Source organism: Rhagoletis zephyria, unplaced genomic scaffold (genome assembly GCF_001687245.7).
Source record: "Rhagoletis zephyria isolate East Lansing unplaced genomic scaffold, Rhagoletis_zephyria_1.1 Rzeph_scaffold_05857, whole genome shotgun sequence".
Taxonomy (NCBI): Eukaryota; Metazoa; Arthropoda; class Insecta; order Diptera; family Tephritidae; genus Rhagoletis; species Rhagoletis zephyria.
Genome location: NW_016162940.1, coordinates 19,505 through 39,372, shown reverse-complemented (window position 1 = coordinate 39,372; position 19,868 = coordinate 19,505). Strand labels below are relative to the sequence as shown.

Below are 19,868 nucleotides of genomic sequence, written 5' to 3'. Positions count from 1 at the left end.
TTTTTTTGCATCAATCGCATTGTTGCGCTCAAAGTAAATCAGATTTTCTTTTACATTTTGAACCCATCGCATGTAGCAACTTTCTGGAAAGCTCCGCAAGCCATTCGCAAGGCAGTCATTTGTGGCGCATCTCATGTGGAAAACCTACGAATGTTTTGAAGCTCGTCAACAGCAAAATAAATGCTGTACGAAGCAGAAAAAAGTGTGAATATTACTTGAACTTTATGCGAGCGAAAATTGAGTTACTCCCTTTCGACGCTGCGCTGCAAGTACCCTTTCAATCCGCCACACATTTGCACGTGGGACCGAGCGGTAAACACCTCTACCACCGCATACTTGGCGTGAATATCTGTGGTTTCGTGCGCTCGGTATTGTTGCTTTGTTGCAATTTACTCGCAATGGGCAAGAGCAATATGCCAACGAAAGCAAATGTGGCCATTGTTGCACGGACATACATACATACAGTTGTCCACAAAATAATAGGAGTTGGATATTTTAACCTGTTTTGGCTATTTGTCTTTAGTTTATTTAATGTTTCGTATTTTTTTGTAAAAGCCTAGCTGGTAATACAACAAACACCATATAAATTTACATTTTCAAGTTTGTACAAAAATTATAAAAATTCTGCAAATTTTCACCAAAATTTCAAACTATTTAACCAGAATCTTTAGAAAAAATGTTGGTATGCAGTTTTGTAGCCCATTCAATTCTAGTCTGAAGAAGTGCAAGTTTCAAGCTGCTAAAAAATTCCGTTGATTTTTGAGAATTTTTTCGGTTGAAGGTGTTTCACGTTTTTTCCATACAAAGTATGTTCGACAATTTTCTTTTATATGGGGACAGTGCCAGCAAAAAAAAATTCCAAAAATCAACGGAATTTTTTAGCAGCTTGAAACTTGCACTTCTTCAGACTAGAATTGAATGGGCTATAAAACTGCATACCAGAATTTTCTCTGAAGATTCTGATTAAAAATTTTGATATTTTGGTGAAAACTTACAGAATTTTAATAATTTTTGTACAAAGAATGAAATATGAATTTATTCGTTGTTTGTTGTATACCCAGCTTGACTTTTGTATAAAAATAATAAACATTAAATAAACAAAAGACAAATAGCAAAAACTGGCCAAAATATCGCACTCCTATTATTTTGTGGACCACTGTATATAGTTTTTTTTACCTCTTGTATTGCGGTCTACAGCTGTGCTGCATTTGTTTGCTGTCAAAGGTTCTCACGTTCTCGTCTGTTCAGTGTTGCAAAAAGTTTTCGCTCACTACTCTTCTTCCGGTTGAAATGCAACGGTGTGGTGTGCAACGGTGCTTGGTTGCAGAATATTTTGCTCCCGAAAGCCGTTAAAATTATGCATGCGCATTGTTGTTGTTGCTTGTTGTGTACAGCTTATAGTAATACGAATATAGAAAAAAAGAAAACAATGATAATACCTGCCACCTTTTTCTCTTCCTTATTTCAATTTAATGCAGATTCCGTCGGCGGTGCATAAATTTGATATGAAATGAATGAGTTAATTTTGCTTTTATTTTTATGAATTTAAAAGGCTCAGATGTATTTATGCATTGGTATGTATGTATGTATATAAAAATAAATATGAACATACTCATAAACACAGCCCTATATAAGTAAGAACATATACATATGTACAATATAAATTAAATTACAAGCTGAAATTTGGTAATGAGTGAATTCCGTGGGATCCAAAAAATGCATAAAAGTTGAATTGTGTATCAAAAAATAGGAATAACAAGAAAAAGTAAAACAACAATTCTTTAATAAAATCAAGCATTAAGTAAGTCGTTCTTTTCTTACCCAATCAATTTATTGAAATCTGATAGAAATGTTTTCAGTTTTTCACTAATTGAAGATTGTGAGTGAGGTGTCAAATTAAAGGGCTTTGCTTCTACGTGGTTTTAGTTTTTTTAAATAGATAAAATAATAATAAATAAAAAAATAATGATAATAATAATAATTAATAATAGTAAATAATTTTCGTCTTGAAATAAAAGACGTAAATAACTTCCATCTGAAAATAAGCGTCCCGCGAGACGAGAAAAATAAAAATCTCATATGATTATTATGAAAAGGCGTAAAGACTTTCCATCTGAAAATAATCGTCCCGCGAGACGAAAAAATATATTTTTCAAAAATAATTATACAAAGACGAAAAAAATTTTCGCTTAAAACGTGGCGACGTTTTTGATCCCAAATATTAAGATAATAATAATTATGGGTCTCTGGTTAGTATATTCATTACTAAAAAACTTTTCCCCAACTCAACAAGCGAAAGCGATTTTCCTTTAAAACTTATTTAAATTCTTCTCATCAAAACACAAAATAAAATCTATTGGACTAATAATTGGGCCACATTACTTCAAGATCGCTTTAGGAAAAGAAAAATGCGAAAATTGTATCAATAGAAATATAGAAAATAGTCTCATGGGGCATCAAACTAAAATAAAATTATTGTTATCTATATCAGAGTACGCCATGGTAGTACGCCAACAAAAAAATACAATTAAGGCAATTTTCTTCGTACCAACCTTTTTTTGAAAAGCCTATGTAACGAAATATCGACTCAAAAATAAAAAATAAATAAATTACGGTTAATTTCCCGTTATTTTTTTCTTTTTTTAATTTCCATTTTTCGGGTTTGTATTCTATGAATATAAAGAAAGAGAGTGTGTGTGGCTTTGAAATTTCAAATAATATGATTAATTAAAAAAATTATTTAAAAAAAATTTCAGTTTAATATAGAATAACAATGTGGCTATCAAATAAAAGAGAAAATCCTGCAGAATTAAATAATTTTAAATTTTTGGTGCATAAGGACGAATGGGTATGGAAAATTTCCCTTTAAAATTTTATCCTTGAATATCTATGAAAATTTGCAATATTTATTTTTGAAAAAATTTTATATTAAGGGCTAATTCAGACACGAACAAATCCTCGAATTTCGTCCTCCTAACTTTATTAACTTAAAAAAATAAAATTAATTAAAAGCGCATTTTCATACTTACTTGTCCATGTAAACCTTTAATGTTTTTCAATACTACAGAATTTTTCTTTTTGGTACCCATATTATTATTGCACATTCCACTAATTTTTTTAAAATCATTTCTTGAATCAATTCATATCTTCAAATTTTCAATGTCCTTTAAAAAAATCCTGACGTCAGATTGAAAAACTAAAAACGCAGCTTTACTATCCACTGTTTCGTGAGTATATTGATTATTTCGTGTGTTTTGAAATTTTTTTGTTTTTGTTGCACGGTGTTATACGTTCTTATATTCACGGTTTAAATTTGTAATTTTTTATGTTCATTCACCTTTTCTGTCATAAAAGCGTTTATTTATCGTTGTTATTGTTGGTGGCTTCTTTCAAAAATGTCACTTAGCAAAAGATACTTTCTTTACTGCAGCTTTAATATGCATTGTTTTATGCATTTGTATTGTTTTTGGCCACGTTTGGTCAAATCGTTTACAAACAAAATTACTCACCCACGCGTTCAGTCCGTAGATATGTATGTATGTGCGAGTATGTACTGATGGGAATATATACCCAAATATAAAGGACTTTATGAGTTTATTGTCTTCACATGAAAAACTTTTTAAAATGCACGGAATGCCTTTCGTTTAACGCCACATTTAATGTTATTGAAATAGAAAAAAAAACTTAGATTTTTACAATGAAAATAAGTGCTTACATTACCACGGGGCCTACATCATACTCGACGAAAAGCGATCAATTCTCGAATCTTAGCCCAGCAATTGCGATATTGATCAGCGTTCGAAAAGTTGCTAATTTTTCTTATTACTTTTGGGCATGACGACGCCACTCAAGCTCGTTCACGCTGCCCTGCCTAACTTAAAGGCTGAAAATTGAATTTTTAGCAAAAAAATAAAAATAAAAAATTGGAAACAAAAATTATTTGCTAATTTGCTTAAATACAGTAAAGCTTTGAAATATTTTGCGCTTTTTTCAATTTTTTTTTTCAATTATTTTTTTTTTTTTTGTTATTTGTGAGCATTTCGCAATTGTTCAAAATTCAATATTCCAAAACGAAAACACCACATGCAATGTAACGAATTGGCGTTCATGTTTTCACGTCTTTCGCCTATTAAAATTAGCTCCCCAGCCAGCGTTATTCACTCGTCCGAACCCGCCTTCCGTCTTCCATCGTCGGCTACTCATTTCAGCTTCAACTTAGCATTTTTGCCGCCATTCTGCCCACAACTATGAAAACACAACAACAACAAGTGCTGCCAAAAGCTGAGCGTGTTGTTAGCAATTCAAGCGCGATATTGCGAGTCAACGCGCCCAACAAATTCCCTATCCTACAATTTACTCCACGCACACAGCGCAATTTGATTGCTAAATCAAATAACTTGCAAGCAGTAAGTAATACAACAGCAACCGTCCGCCTGCCCATTTACCGCCCGCTCGTACGTCTGTCTGACTTGCCTAAAACTTTAAGCGTCGTCCATTCACGTATTCGTGCTTTCGGCGGGTGGCTACTTGCGAAACAATGTACATACATATGTACATACAAACATATGTATGTATGGATGTATAGTTTTTGGTTTCACCGACTGCCACCGTCCCCTTTTCTATTTACCTACAACCGATGGCTGCTGCTGCTACCTTTCGTGTTACCAGTTTGTTTACGATAATAAATAGTAGGTGTTTATGCTCGTTCACCGTTTTTTTTTTTCATGTATCGTTTCATTTCAACTGTTTCGTTAATTTTATGTTTTCAGCATTTTTTTTTCTATTTTGATTGTACATACTTAGCATTTTTCCAAATTTTTTCAAAATGTTACATTGGGTTAACATTAGGTATGTATGTATTTATTGCCGCAAGTGATCTTTAAAGGGGCAATAATGATAATTATGTATGTATGTATACGCATGTAGTTAAGAAAACTCAAGTAATCAACAATTTCTATTGGCATTTTTTTCCAACACCATTAGCCATTGGCACGCAAGTGGTATCGTAAGTATCTACATATCTGTGTGGTTTAGTGCCGAAGAGTTGATAATTGTAAAGAGGCATCATTTCATTAACACATGCGTTAAATGTGTTGAGAAAAACCCCATAAAAATCTCAGGTAGTGCCTAATAATAATTTTCTGGAGATAAATAATTTCAACGAGATAAGTTTTACAAGATATCTTAATTGGGCATCGTTTGAAAATTAAAAAAAAAATGTTTATTATTCAAGACGGAAATAGATAGCTATGGCGCTACGTAGGGACACAATTTTTAAATGTGTTTTGCAAAAATGGTAGTAAATTCTTAACCTAAGAACGAGACATTGAATCAAAAAAATCAGTGCGATGTAGCCCCTTAATAGTTGGTAGTTGAGAAAAGCAATGTTGCATTAAAAATTACTACTCGGGAAATTTAAAAAATCGCTTAGCTATAAAATCTCATACAGCCTCATCATAAATTTTCATTCGGTGTGGACTCGTTCACATTTCCCCCATGCAGTTCATGATAAAGTGAACCTGTGAAATTTTTCACCAGAATATTTATGATAAGGCTGTTAATCTAAGAGTTCTGGTTTCGTTACTTAGTCGCATATTTTTTGCAAATTTGCTTTGCAATTAAACTTTTTGCAAGAATAAGTTTTGGTTTTTGTTTTAATTTTTTTTTTAATTTTTTTTTTTTTTAATAAATCTCTTTATGGCTTTAATTAGCTGGTGGTGGTCATTAATCTACTTTGTTGTATATTAGAGCTTTCGTAACTATGAAAAACATTCACAAAAACATACATACATACATGTATGTAATGTAGCTTATTTATGATCAACAATTTGTATATCCCGTACGCAGTACTGTGAAGCCGGAAATCCATTAATTACTGTAATGCGACATTACCTCAAAAACAAAGACATTCTTTTATTTTGGATACATATGTGTGTATGTATGTAGTACATGTGTAGCCTCCTTAATATACATACTTACATTTTTGCTCCCTATGGCTTTTATTAGCAAAACTGTTCCGCGATGATGCCCTTCGCTTAAGGACCAAATCCCTTTAGCTTCCTAAAATTTTCTTTTACCAATCATTATTTTATTTTACTTTTCCTCTTTCAAGTAGCCAACCCGCTCCCAATACCTCTGAAAGCATTGAAAGAATGTGTTCCCAAAAGACAGACTTTTGTATGTAAATATAGGCGTAATTTCACAAATTCTCACCTCTAGCAGTACTATAACCCATNAGAGCTTTCGTAACTATGAAAAACATTCACAAAAACATACATACATACATACATGTATGTAATGTAGCTTATTTATGATCAACCATTTTTATATCTCGTACGCAGTACTGTAAAGCCGGAAATCCATTAATTACTGTAATGCGACATTACCTCAAAAACTAAGACATTCTTTTATTTTGGATACATATGTATTTATGTAGTACATGTGTAGCCTTCTTAATATACATACTTACATTTTTGCTCGCTATAGCTTTTATTAGCAAAACTGCTTCCTAAAATTTTCTTTTACCAATCATTATTTTATTTTACTTTTCCTCTTTCAAATAGCCAAACCGCTCCAGATATCTCTGTAAGCATTGAAAGAATGTGTTCCCAAAAGACAGACTTTTGTATGAAAATATAGGCGTAATTTCACAAATTCTCACCTCTAGCAGTACTATGTATAACCCATTGCATTTACATATTCACTTAAGTACATAAATCTGATATTAATTTAGAATCACTTAAACACATTAATCCAGAGGGAATATTACTAATGAATCGAGAAGGCAACATTTCAACAAATTCACTCACTGCCTGTCAGTGTGCCCAGTCATTAAGCTGAAATATTACAGCTCATTTTACGATGCACAGTAGCCATANCTTAAACACATTAATCCAGAGGGAATATTACTAATGAATCGAGAAGGCAATATTTCACCAATTCACTCACTGCCTGTCAGTGTGCCCAGTCATTAAGCTGAAATATTACAGCCATACATCATAGCACATACCTACATATGCACATGTGTATGTATGTACAATAAAAAGCAGTGATTCGATCAAATTTCTAATTAAAATTCTAAATGAATGCAAAGTGCAACAATAATTAACGAAAAAAAAAAAACAGCAAAAATTCAACAATAGTGACTACTGTGCTTACACTCGCGGCGATCGCTTTTGCATGCAAATTAGTTTTCACCATATTTAGAAGTTCGAGATTGCGAAACAGGCAGCCAGCAGTACGAGTACAGGCGTGTGTGGTGGTGATGGCGTAACTTATGTCGGTAGCGAAAATGGCAAGCGAGTCAACAATGAAGGGTCTCACAAAAATCATCATGCGAATATGTATGTATGTATGTAGGTATAGGGATAACCATGTTCACAAAAGTCAATTTATGTGTGTATGTATTAAATTGCATTTGNAGCGAAAATGGCAAGCGAGTCAACAATGAAGGGTCTCACAAAAATCATCATGCGAATATGTATGTATGTAGGTATAGGGATAACCATGTTCACAAAAGTCAATTTATGTGTGTATGTATTAAATTGCATTTGCATGAGAAGCTGCCTGAGTTGATGAGTCAATCAACGTTTTAATGAATTGAAAGTGTTTATATAAGAGGAGATTCCCACTGAGGCAAATGATGAGGGATTGTCGAGGTTGGAAGTTGAAGTTGATGAAGAACTATAATCCGATCGTTTTTAATTGGTTCCTCTGTACAAATTGGATTAAGATGTTGAACTTAAACTCATAATTTATTTGCAAAACCCTGTATAGCATAGACTATCGCACACCTAAAGTGTCTGAGCCACAATTATAGGTATCCCGCTCCGGCTTGGTCGTTTCACCCAACAAAGGGGGCTTAGAGTACTGCCTGGGGCCATAAACCATAATACATGCTGCCAGCACAATGTCTTTTAAGTTACATTTTTTTGTTTGTTATTTTTCTATAAAAAAATATTGTTCACGCACTAACCAAAACCATATGATATAATATAAAATTTCGACCTTTATTTTATTTGTCCTGAATATGAAAAATGATCTGGGAAGTGCCGAAAAAAGTGTATTGAAAGTAGTTTTTGCATGAGGATATTTAAATAGAAACTTCTAAGGAAAACAAACTCCCGATAACGCCTGCATGACTCCTGCACGACTTTACAACTAACTTAAAGTTAGTTTTGTCATAGCTAATTAAAAGTTAGTTATTTATTTATTTTAATCAACTAATTTTTTTTTTGCAGGGTTCTATTACCACTATTCACACACTGCCTTCTGAATCCTAACTACGCATTCACTGCACTCAATTCAACTCATTCACTCAAGGCTATGACTTTCGAGTTCAATTTGCACTCTTAATTGAATTACCTACGCCCCACTCATTAATTTCTCTGCGTGTAAGTACAAAAATGTACATAGTACATTCATATATGTATATGTACATATATACATATACATACTTTGCGCTCCTACAACCGTCGACCGTAAAGTCACACTTCATGTACGAATGTAAATTATTGTACGCGCGCGCACTTCAATGCGACGAATTTAAAACGTGCTGTGGCGCTGACTAACTAAATAACAGACTGACGCTGTATATGGCTGGCTTTGGCTTTGGGTCTCTGACTCTGACTCATCACGAGTTGGGTCGGACGCCTGTATATTTAAAAAAAAAAAAAAAAACACATTTTCAATATTTGCGAAAAATAATGAAAATAAACAATTTGACGTGTAAGAAGCTAACTTTGCCATAAACGCTAAAAATGTTTCTGAAACGCGCTGTACATGAAAACTTGTTTGCACTTAAATTAAGTTGAACATCACGAAAATCGCATAATGCGGGCGGGAACCTTGTACTTGGCACTTTTTGGTTTTTTTTTTTTTGTGTTTTTTCAATAAACTTCGTCAACCCGATATCATTTTAAGTTTTGTTGGATCAACTTATTAAAAACGTTGTACTTGTACTTATAAACTTCCCGTTCGCACTTCGGCTGAAAACTTCATTTAAATTCAAATTCCCATACAAAGTGAAGTCAACGAAGCGGAAGTTCACAACAGCCCACCTAACAAAGCAGGCAACCCAAACAGCCAAGTAATCATCCAACTAGCCAGCGAGTTACTCAAAGCCAACAACAAAGCACTTTTTAAACGCCACTAAAGCACCAAAGTGCCGAACCTAAAACAAATCGCGGTACGAGGAGAGGACGGGTGATGTGAATGGCACTGTAGAGGGAACAAACTACAGCTACAGCTCACAAGCTCTAGTGCTGCATAAGTGTATCTTTGAGTGCGAAATTTAATAGAATCTTACATTTAATTTTAAATCAAAAATAATGTTAAATGCAGAACCAAACCAATTGGGTAAAATAGTAGTATTTTATTTTAAGATTTTCGCGTAGTAGCAACACTCCACCACCATCTTAAGTGTGATTGAGCTAATTTATGCGTTATTTTTTTTTGTTTTGTTTAAAAAGGGAAGCGGAAGCTCAATAATAAAAATCAAACGCAAATGAGCGAAAACAATCGGTGGGAAAGTGGCTTTGTTTGTTGCATGTGAGATCTAACTTTAAAACCGTATTAAGTGTATACAGCTCTTTTTTTTAAGCTGCTTGAATGTCTTTCTGTTTTATGCATACAACTTCCCTGCAAACCATTTCTTCAGAGTATTCTGAAGTGTAGAGAATTTTTAAATATTTCGTAAAGATCTCATCCGATTTTGTGTCGAATTTTCTAAAATGTCATAAACTGTGGACACTTCGAATACTTTACGAAATTTCGGATGAAAATGGGTAAAGCAATGAAAATAATGCCGCTATGTGAAGAATTTCTAACTTTTTTCCATTCATTTTCAATCCTCTAAAAATTCTAAAAAAAAAAAAATTCTATAAGATGTTGCGCATTTTTTCATATAAAAAGCATGCGTGTCGGGGGGGAAAAATTTCAAAATATGACATGCAACATTATCTGAAGCTATTTTCGTACTTCCGAAATGAGTCAGCAGATTGAAGCTATGTATGTAGTTGCTATGCAGTCTCGGCGTAACTATACCATCTGAGGCCCGTGGCAAACTCTTTGGATGAGGCCCTCGCAGTAAAAATCGTCACGTTGTAATGTATGTATGTATGTATGTAAGTATGTATATATGCATATACATACATATGAATGGGTCAGCGTTGCCATAAGTCAAGATTTATCTTGAAAATGAACATTTTCGGGCTGTTTTTTTTATTAAAAATCTTCAGAAAAAGACTTTTAAAAGCAAAATTTTGCACTGAAAAAATTTTCAAAATGAAGATTTTTTGTGTATGATGTAAAATTTTTAAAGTTTAAGCTAAAATTGTTTAATTACTTATGGATAATATCGCCAATAATATCATTGTAAGCAGCAAATGAAGGAAGAAGAAAAATAAAATATGAAATCCCCTACAATATTATCTGCTATTATCTTCTCTCGCACAGTAAAACATATACTCTAGTGCAGAGTTAGAGAGTGGAGGGAAAGAACAAACAGTCTTTTGTATCCCCTCTAGTTTAAATGCTGATGAGTCTACGCGGATAAGTGTATAACGAGAAAAAAGGAGCGGTTTACTTTATAAAATAATATCAATAGAAAATCGAATTAAAAAGCTCCAAATTGTTATCGACCTTGTCGAATTTTCTTAACTTTTGTACAAAGATTGAAGTTTGGACTTACATGTCTTTTGATAGATAACGAGCAAGAACAAGTAATTTTTAAACAAAAAACACAAGCGACTTCAAATCTCATATAAATATTGATCGTCAATTTCTTCATGATCCAATGAACGGATCTAAACCAAATTAGTATGGGGCCACCCTTGAAGTACCACCTTTCCGATAAACAGGAATTATCGAAATCAGTTCAAGTGCTCCAAAGTTATGCGGTAACATATATATGTACATAAAAAAAATATTCGTACGAATTGATAAAGTCATCCTTTTTTGAAGTCGGTCAAAACTTGCAAAATGTCGCGTCCCTATTTATATTTTTTGGCCAGTGTATATTTACATATGTAAACTGTGCTACAACTTTTGTGTTGACACGAGGCAATATTCATTTAAAGTTTAAGTCGTTTTAAAAAGGACTTTATAACTTAAAATTGGTAATTTTTTCAACCAACATAATAAGGGCTATTTACGGCCGTAAAGCCAATATCGAATTTCTTTTAAGATATTTTAAAAAGAAGATTTTTGGGGATCTAGAAGATTTTTAGGGGACTTTCTCTGGCAACACTGGAATGGGTATGTGCATATTACATACCGATTAAGGAAAATCATTAATAACGAGCTTATGAACTGCAATACGATAAACATTAATACACTGAACAGTTGAGTTCTGGAATATTAAAACCTTTGATTTATTCTGTACTACCTTTAGCTTTAAACCAATGTTTTAAATAAACTTAAACTAAGGTTGATTATCAGCTCACCGATAAATTTGCCTTCGTTTCGTTAGATCAGCTAGCTAAGTGTTTCTATACTCGTATGTAATTATTCGCACAATGTGATGTTATTAGATTTTACAATAGTACATATTATATACATAAGTAATATTTCGTTACACTACATTTCATTATACTAACTAAAAACGTTTTCATTTTGTATCCCAGTTTCGGATGGCGTACTAATTGTTGGTGATTGTAGCTGAAAATATAAAAACAAAAAAAAATCTACAAGTGAAAAAACACAACTTTTAGACACGGTACACATTAGAGCGATACGATACGCGATAACATATGCGGTGTGATAGCAAACCGTGTCGCTCGACCGATACGATTATGTCGCCGAAGTGTAGCTCGGCCGATACGCAAGCTATATACATATGTCGCCAACAGTGTCGCTGTCGTGCAAGTGTGTGCACAGTTTTCACCGATTCCTACCAAATTCCACGTCCTCAGCAGCATGTCGATGTCGCTTTCATACCGCGTAACGCGTATCGTATCGCTCTAATGTGCACCGTGCCTAATACTTGCGAATACGATAAAATTTAAATTTAAATTGCTTTCCACCAAATTTTTGAGTAAAACAAAAAATTCCTTTTGCTGTTTTTTTTACTCTACTATCACATTCTTAAATAGTGTGTACATACTTTGTGAACGAATAGTAGGCAGAGGGGTGGGGGTACCAAGATACCGCTTGCCGCCATGAGTGTAACACAGTGTTGCAGTCACGGCGTCGCTATCAGTTTTAAGCTCGTGTTCGCAATTAGCTGTGCGCCTTCAACATTCATTCACTTATAAATGCATATGTATGTAGGAAAGTGCATTTGTTCATGCGATGGTATCGTTGAAGAAAAATTAAAAACAAAACAAAAATCTGTTTACTTATGCTTTTTTTTATCAGGCGAGTATAACTTGCAACAGCTTTAAATGCAATTAATCACTCGAGAAATGTCAGCAACAACTGACCTTGACTTGATGCTGGACGCATGCGCTCGGACAAATTAACAAACAAGATAACCGCGCAAAGAGTGTGTAAGCGCATGTTTGTGTGGCTGTGTGTGTGTGTGTGTCGTAAGATGGGTTGTATGTATATGAAAGTTGAATGTGCGTTCAAAATGAAATATGGATGACACAAGTTTACCTTTTTACACTTTGCAATGATTCTATCTGTTTTATTATTAGCTTGTAATTCATCATAATTACGTGCATTTACATGCATCTTTGTGGCTCCTTGTTCTTAATTTTTTTAAAAGCTGACTCATATGTATAGTATGTATGCAGTGTTTGGTTAAGAAGTTGAATAAAGGAGGTATATTTTGTGCAGCGCGTCTCTGAATACTCTTTTTTTTTTTAGTAGATATGAAGCGATTGTGGTTTTGGCAGAAAAAATGCGAGACTTGAAGTATCAGTTTCTTTCTTGTGAATCCCTTAACTATTTAATTTCATTTATTGCTTAACAAAACCGATGTCTTCATCTGCTGGTTCTGTTGCAGTAAATCAATAATAAATCACTTGCTCATTTACCGACTTTGTTCACTATGCTGCCTGAAATGTTTTACCCTCGCATTTCTCTCTGAAATCGCCAATGGGGTGAGAAAATTATGTAGAATTTAAAAACAATAAAGTTTGTTGGCTTCCAAGGGCGATAGGAGGTATCTATTGAAAGTGCGCTCTAAATAAATATCTTTTTAAGTTAATAAAGTTTGCAGGACGAAATTCGATGATGAGTTCGTGCGTATATTAGTCCTCAAACAATAATTTTTTCGAAAAAAACATTTTACAAATTTTCCAGGATGTTTAAGGACAAAATTTGTAAAGGACATTTTCCATACCTATTCGTCCTTATGCACCAAAAAATGTATGCTGTTATAATTCCATAGAATTTTTTCTTTTATATGATACCCTTATCGTCATCCTACATTGCACTGCATTTTTTAAATAATTTTTTGAAATAATGCTAATCTTTAAATTTCAAAGTCCTTTTAAAAAAACCCTGACGTCAGAGAGAAAAACTAAGTACGCAGTTTTACTATAATTTACCAATCCTATTATTTTGTGTGCAACTGTATGTATGTATGCATTTGAAGAAGTTGCGGTTTCGCCCGAGCTTACACTTTGTTCTTTTTTTATTTTAGGTTTTCATAATTTCTAGCTTATGTCATTCAGCACACAAACTTATTTATCATCCCACTGGCTAAAGCTTTACTTACAAATGTATATTTCAAGTATATCTGACTGATCGACTGTCCGTGCGACTGTCAATCCATTAAATATGGTGCGCGCACAGCTAATCACTAGCGTAAACAGAATTTCAACTACCGCATTAATTTGAATTAATTTAAAAACGTGAATCAAATTGACGCTAAATAAACACACACAAAAAAAAAACAAGAAACTAGCTAACAAACAGTAATATAACAAAAGCACAGAAAATTCGCATTTGAACTTGAAATTTTATTATCACGTTGCTATTGCGCAGCTGCCGCGCGCGCTGCTGATCGTTGGTTGGCACTGGCTCAGCTCCAGCTACGCTGTCAGTTGACTCTGAAACGAGCGCCGGAATTTATTTTCAAATACATGTACATTAGGGCGTATACATTTTTTTTTTCACCATGCGGGTTCTACTTTGCCGAAGAAACCATGGATATTAGAGTTTGCAAATTTCCGGAAATAGGTTTGCAAGAAAATGTGAAAATGCTCACTGTTGCGCCCTTTGGTTGAAGTTTTAAGAAAAATATTACTGAATAAATAGATTTCTTATACCAAAAAAAAAACCCTGGCAGCATGTTTTTATACAAAAATTAAGCACTTCTTTACGACACTACAGCAAAGTGCTAAGAAACCTATTTTCGTAATTTAACAAACTCCAAATTGATTTAAAGCCCATGATTTCTTCGGCAAATTTGCTTAGAATTACACGTAGCATCTTTCTGTGCTAAGCGCTCATAGTTGAAAAAAAAACTCCCATACAAATTGACCCGCCCTAATGTACATATTTTTGTAGTTTGATTTTTTCTCTGTGTTGTGGCCTCATTTGCATTTTGATCACTATATGCGAGCGCTATGGTAAATTAGTTGAATGGAATTCCATTCAAATGCTTCCAAGCGATTGAAATGAGCAAACGCAAATGAACTCGGCGCCCGATTCAATGGTGGCCTGATAGGAGGTAAAAGGTACTAAGTAATTCCAGAGAGGCTATTAATATGTTTCCTTATTGCTTTCACTTAATTTTAAGCTTATACATATTTACGGCTTTTAATATTTATCTTTTACATTTTTTTTTTAACCTTTTTTTCTGTTTGTTTTACAGATGAGGAATCGTTAATTTCGAAAGAGAATAAACAGCCAGCAAATGACTTGAAATGTCCACAGTCGAAAAGGGGACAAAGAGAACACAAACAGCTACAACAACTGCCTGATAGTGGCGTAAACCACACCAGCACAACAGCAAAAACAACAGCAGCAGCAGCTTTAATCTCCCTCCGTAGCCAAGCGAAACAACTGCGACTGCCACAACCGCCGCAACATCAACAAACAACAAAACACCAATTGCAACTCTAACAACACCAACGACCAAAGTAACCTCAACAACTCAGCAAAAGCCAAACGCACCTCAAACCGAACAGCTGCAGCAGCTTAAACAGTGGCAGCAACTGAGTGGCGCAATAGCAAGAGCAGCCACAGCCACAAAAGCAACAATAGCAAACGTATTGTTGCTACACCGCACGTTCACTGCATCAATTCTCACAACGATCCCGTAATCAGCGCAGTCACAACTGCATCACACACTTTAACAACAAGTGCTACTGGCGCCGCGCGTGGACAATCGGCTGTTTCAAACACCGCTGCGGGCACACCTACACCGAGTCCACTAGCGAGTGGTATAGCGTCAACGACGTCAACGGCTGCCACGCCGGCGTCGTCGTCGTCGTCGTCCGCATCTTCAATCTCGCCGAAAGCGAGCTGCAATAAAGTTATGAGCAGTCACGCCACAGCGACTCAGCATAGCGGACAAACAACAGTGGTCGGTCATCATCGCGGCTTCTCGCAACCATCCGTGACAGTGGCGGCCAATTCAGCAGGCGATCCATGGTTCTTACAATCCACCGGGCATCAAATGCCGCCCACAGCGCCTTTACGACACAATAAACGTCCCGCGCCGCAACCGAATCACGGCGGTGTGGGCGGCGGCTTAGGCGGCATTGGCATCGGCGTGGTGGTGGCGGCGGAGGCGCGAGTGGCGTCGGTATAGCGAATGCTGGCAGCGTAGGCGTCAGTTTGTTGCATCAGCAGCAACTAAGCCAATCGCAGCCGCATATTGTACCGCCAAATATACCGCCGCACCATCACAATAACGTGGTAATTATAGAAATAAAAGTCATTTCGTCTTGCATTTGTTTGTTTGTTTTTTTTTTGTTCATCTTTTATTTCCTTTCTTATTGCAGAACCAACACCACAATCCAATCCACTTGTCCTCGCATGCACTTAATAGTCATAATTTAATATCAGTTGCAACCGGCGCCAATCATTCACCAAAATCACCCAATCAGCAACAACAACAGCAGCAACAGCATCATCATCAGCAGCAGCAGACATCGCAATTAACTGGCTCAGCGGCACAGCCACATACACATACACACATCTTATCCACCTTTGCGCCACCATCCGCTGTCAGTGGTGGCAATTGCGCGCCCGCCACGGGGGGTGTGACAGCCGCTGCAGTGGCTGCCGTAACGCAACAGCAACAACAACAGCATTTGCAGCTTCTAGGCAATGCTTCCAGCAATAGCAACAACAATCTTATGTCGTCTTCATTGAATGCGGCACAACATAGCGCCGCACTATCGTTGCACGAACGCGGTCTACCGCCGAAAAGTGGCGCCATTGTTGCTGGCCTAGGCGGCGCACTACACGGCAGCAACATGCTGTTACACCAAGCGCAAGCGCCCTCATCGCTCTCGAGCAGTCAACAGCAAACGCAATCGGCGATATCGCTCAACACTGCTGGTGGCAGTGGCGGTGTTGGTGTTGGTGGCAGCTCAGGCATAGGTGCGACTAGCATGTCTACATCATTGCATAGTTTCGATTTAAATGGTGGTGGTGTGGCGGCCAATGCCTGGTCGAGTAATTCCAATGCAGCAGCCGCATCGTGCACTCACCCACCAACGCTATGGCTGGCGGCGTTAATCAACACCATATTCAGCCGCAACGGAAGTGCGAAGTGAAGCTGAACGCAATGCCGTAAGTAAACGAAATGCAGTTGATAGTTAATAAAATTTAAATGAGCGGTGGTGTCTTAATACGAGGCTTGCTGTATAAAACTGCCAATTTGTCGTATGAAATTATAAATCTTCCAAGTGTTATTACCACGAAAAGCGTGACTTCTTAATTACATACATATGTATGTATGTTCTTATCAGTATGACATTTATAAATTTAATCTGTTTCAGCCGTTGAAATCGAATAAACAGTATTTAAATTGCTAGCTTTAATCTGACATGTCTCTGTACATAAACCTTTAATAACTCTTTCGAAAAGTAATGATATTTAATTAACTCGAAATTTCATACATCAGGCACGCGGACTTGTTTTAAGCTCATATAACACCAAAAGCAACTGACGGCCTGCTTCAGCTTTGTTAACATAGTTCGGTGTTATCTGTTTATGTTTTGTATTGCTTTACACTTATCTTATCTGCATTTGCAAACACAAACGCAAAACAAAAACTCAAATTGCAGAAGCTAAAATAACAAATTTAGTGCCACGAGGAACGAAGTGCAAAAATTCGTTTTCTTGTAAGCTCATATTTGGTGACGAAGCATAGAATCAGCACCAAACCAAATAATGGGGCCCCCATCTATAATAACAAAATATTGTAGAAAACGTACAAAAAAACCTACAGTACAGTCAATTGTGAAATTACCGTATGTGTGCTTGCCGCTTATTTCGTTTTGATGTGAAGCTCTAAATTGTCCACCATTCAAATATTTAATTTTCTATTGCTCACACTCAACTCACTTTCTATTTTGATAGTTGGTTTCATGGCAGCATAACACGCGACGAAGCCGAACACCTGTTGCAGCCTCGCGAGGATGGCCTATTTTTAGTACGCGAATCGACTAACTTCCCAGGCGACTATACACTATGCGTCTGCTTCCAAGGCAAAGTGGAACACTACCGTGTCAAGTACTTGGAGAACAAGCTAACCATTGACGATGAGGAGTACTTTGAAAACCTGGGGCAATTGGTTGCGGTAAGTCGCTCGCAAAAGTTTTGTCACACATAGTATGCGTGTCTAATTAATTTACATTTATTTCGTTATTTGCAGCATTACGAAGCAGATGCCGATGGTCTGTGCACGCAATTGATAAAATGCTTACCGAAAAAGGGCAGGCAAGAATTCTGCATCAACTCTAAGGACTTCCTGGACAAGGGCTGGGTTATACCGGAGGCTGATTTGCAGCTGCGTGAAAGCATCGGAAAGGGTGAATTCGGCGATGTGATGCTGGGTATATTGCGCAGTGAAAAAGTCGCCGTTAAGATGCTAAAGGATGAGGGCGCTGTGCAAAAATTCTTGGCGGAAGCATCCGTCATGACGTAAGTACATACAAAAGTATATATTTATGTATGTGTGTGATTAATAACTGTTCACTTGATTGCAGCACTTTGGAGCATGAAAACTTGGTAAAGTTTATAGGCTTGGTCTTCACCAGCAAACACATCTACTTAGTGACGGAGTATATGAGCAAAGGTTCGCTGGTCGATTATCTGCGTTCGCGTGGACGGCAACACATTACGAAAAAGGATCAAATCAATTTTGCCTAGTGAGTATGCAAGCAAGTGAAAAAATAATTTAAAAAAGACACAATAGTTCGCTAAAGTTTAAAAGAAAATCGACGGTCAGCAATTAGTCCTTCGTCCACATTACTTAAAATAAATTTTTCTTTTTGTTTTTCATTCGATGCAGCGACACCGCCTCCGGCATGGAATATTTGGAAGCTAAAAAAGTTGTACATCGCGATTTGGCCGCGCGTAACGTACTAATATCGGAAGAATGTGTCGCCAAAGTGTCTGATTTCGGTTTAGCGCGCGAAGAATGCTACAATTTGGATGTCGGAAAATTGCCAATCAAATGGACTGCACCTGAAGCGCTCAAGAATGGTGTAAGTATATGAATTTCGCCAACAAATTGCAGTCTATTGACTTTATTGTGCCAATTACTTGTGCAAAATTAATTTGCCCATATATATTTTTTCAGCGTTTTTCCAACAAATCTGATATGTGGAGTTTCGGAATTTTGTTATGGGAAATTTATTCATTTGGTCGAGTTCCTTATCCCCGCATAGTATGTATTGCAAAAGAATAAAATATGTGTACCATTGGTTAGGATAAGGTGAGACTGAGACTCATTTGAATTCCCTTTTTCACTTGCAGCCCCTCAACGACGTGGTGAAACACGTTGAAGTCGGCTATAAAATGGAAGCACCCGAAGGCTGTCCACCCGAAATATATGAAATGATGCGCCAAGCGTGGGACTTGAATCCCGCCAAGCGACCAACGTTTGCCGAACTTAAAGTTAAGTTGTTACATCTGAAAAACACCACACCAGCGTGAGAGCGCAAATGCGTCGTACTACGCGCATAGAATGTGACATTCAGCAGGCAAACATTAAACATTTAAAACAATCCAATCCAATCGAAGTGAGCAACTTAAATTACCAAGTAATATACATACATTTATAATAAATATTTTTTAAGTTTAGGTGAAATAATGCAAAGAAAAAAATTTAAAGAAAGTAAAGAAGTGGTAAGCAGAATATTGTAAAATGTGGAATTTACACTTTTTTTAACTATATGTATTTGTTTTTATTTATGCTATGTTTTTTTGTCAATAGTCTGTTGGCAATATATTTAAGTTAAAAAATTTAAAAGCCTGGCGCCGGCATTAAACTATGATTTAAAAAAAACGCAAGCAAACCAACTGCACTCAATTGTGCAGCGTGCGTCTGCGCCTTAACTAAACGCAAGCAGCTAGCTGACAGGTTAAATGTGAAATAAGAAAAAAATATATTAATAAAAAATAATAATACTATGCTACATAATTATAAATTATTTAGTTCTCGTAATTATTTATATGCGTATGTTTGTTTTTAGTTTATAATTGGTACATTGTACGACACATACTATTTACTAGAATGTATGTATGTTAGTACTACAAAAAAATTACTATTTACCACTGCTGCTGCGACAATTGTATGTATGTTAAGTTTACTTACCTATTTACTTTATTTATACAGGAACACAATCACACAAACACTTGTACACATAGAATTTTTTGTTTATAACCTTTCTATGTATATTACACAATAAAACTTGCGACACGTACAAACGTATGTAATAAAATAATTATTT

General features: G+C 35.8%; 1 protein-coding gene and 1 pseudogene across 1 annotated transcript; both read left to right on the top strand.

The window, feature by feature from the left end:
- Nucleotides 1-7,126: 7,126 nt before the first annotated feature.
- LOC108372550 (uncharacterized) lies at nt 7,127-15,429 on the top strand (annotated as a pseudogene).
- Nucleotides 15,001-19,551, top strand: LOC108372556 (tyrosine-protein kinase abl-1-like). Its single transcript, XM_017628281.1, is given in 11 exon segments — nt 15,001-15,077; nt 15,134-15,670; nt 15,673-15,816; nt 15,903-16,655; nt 16,658-16,698; nt 17,491-17,710; nt 17,786-18,054; nt 18,120-18,281; nt 18,425-18,620; nt 18,716-18,802; nt 18,892-19,551. Coding segments are annotated over 10 exon segments (2,289 nt in total). The 5' UTR covers nt 15,001-15,077; nt 15,134-15,433; the 3' UTR covers nt 19,072-19,551.
- Nucleotides 19,552-19,868: the final 317 nt, after the last annotated feature.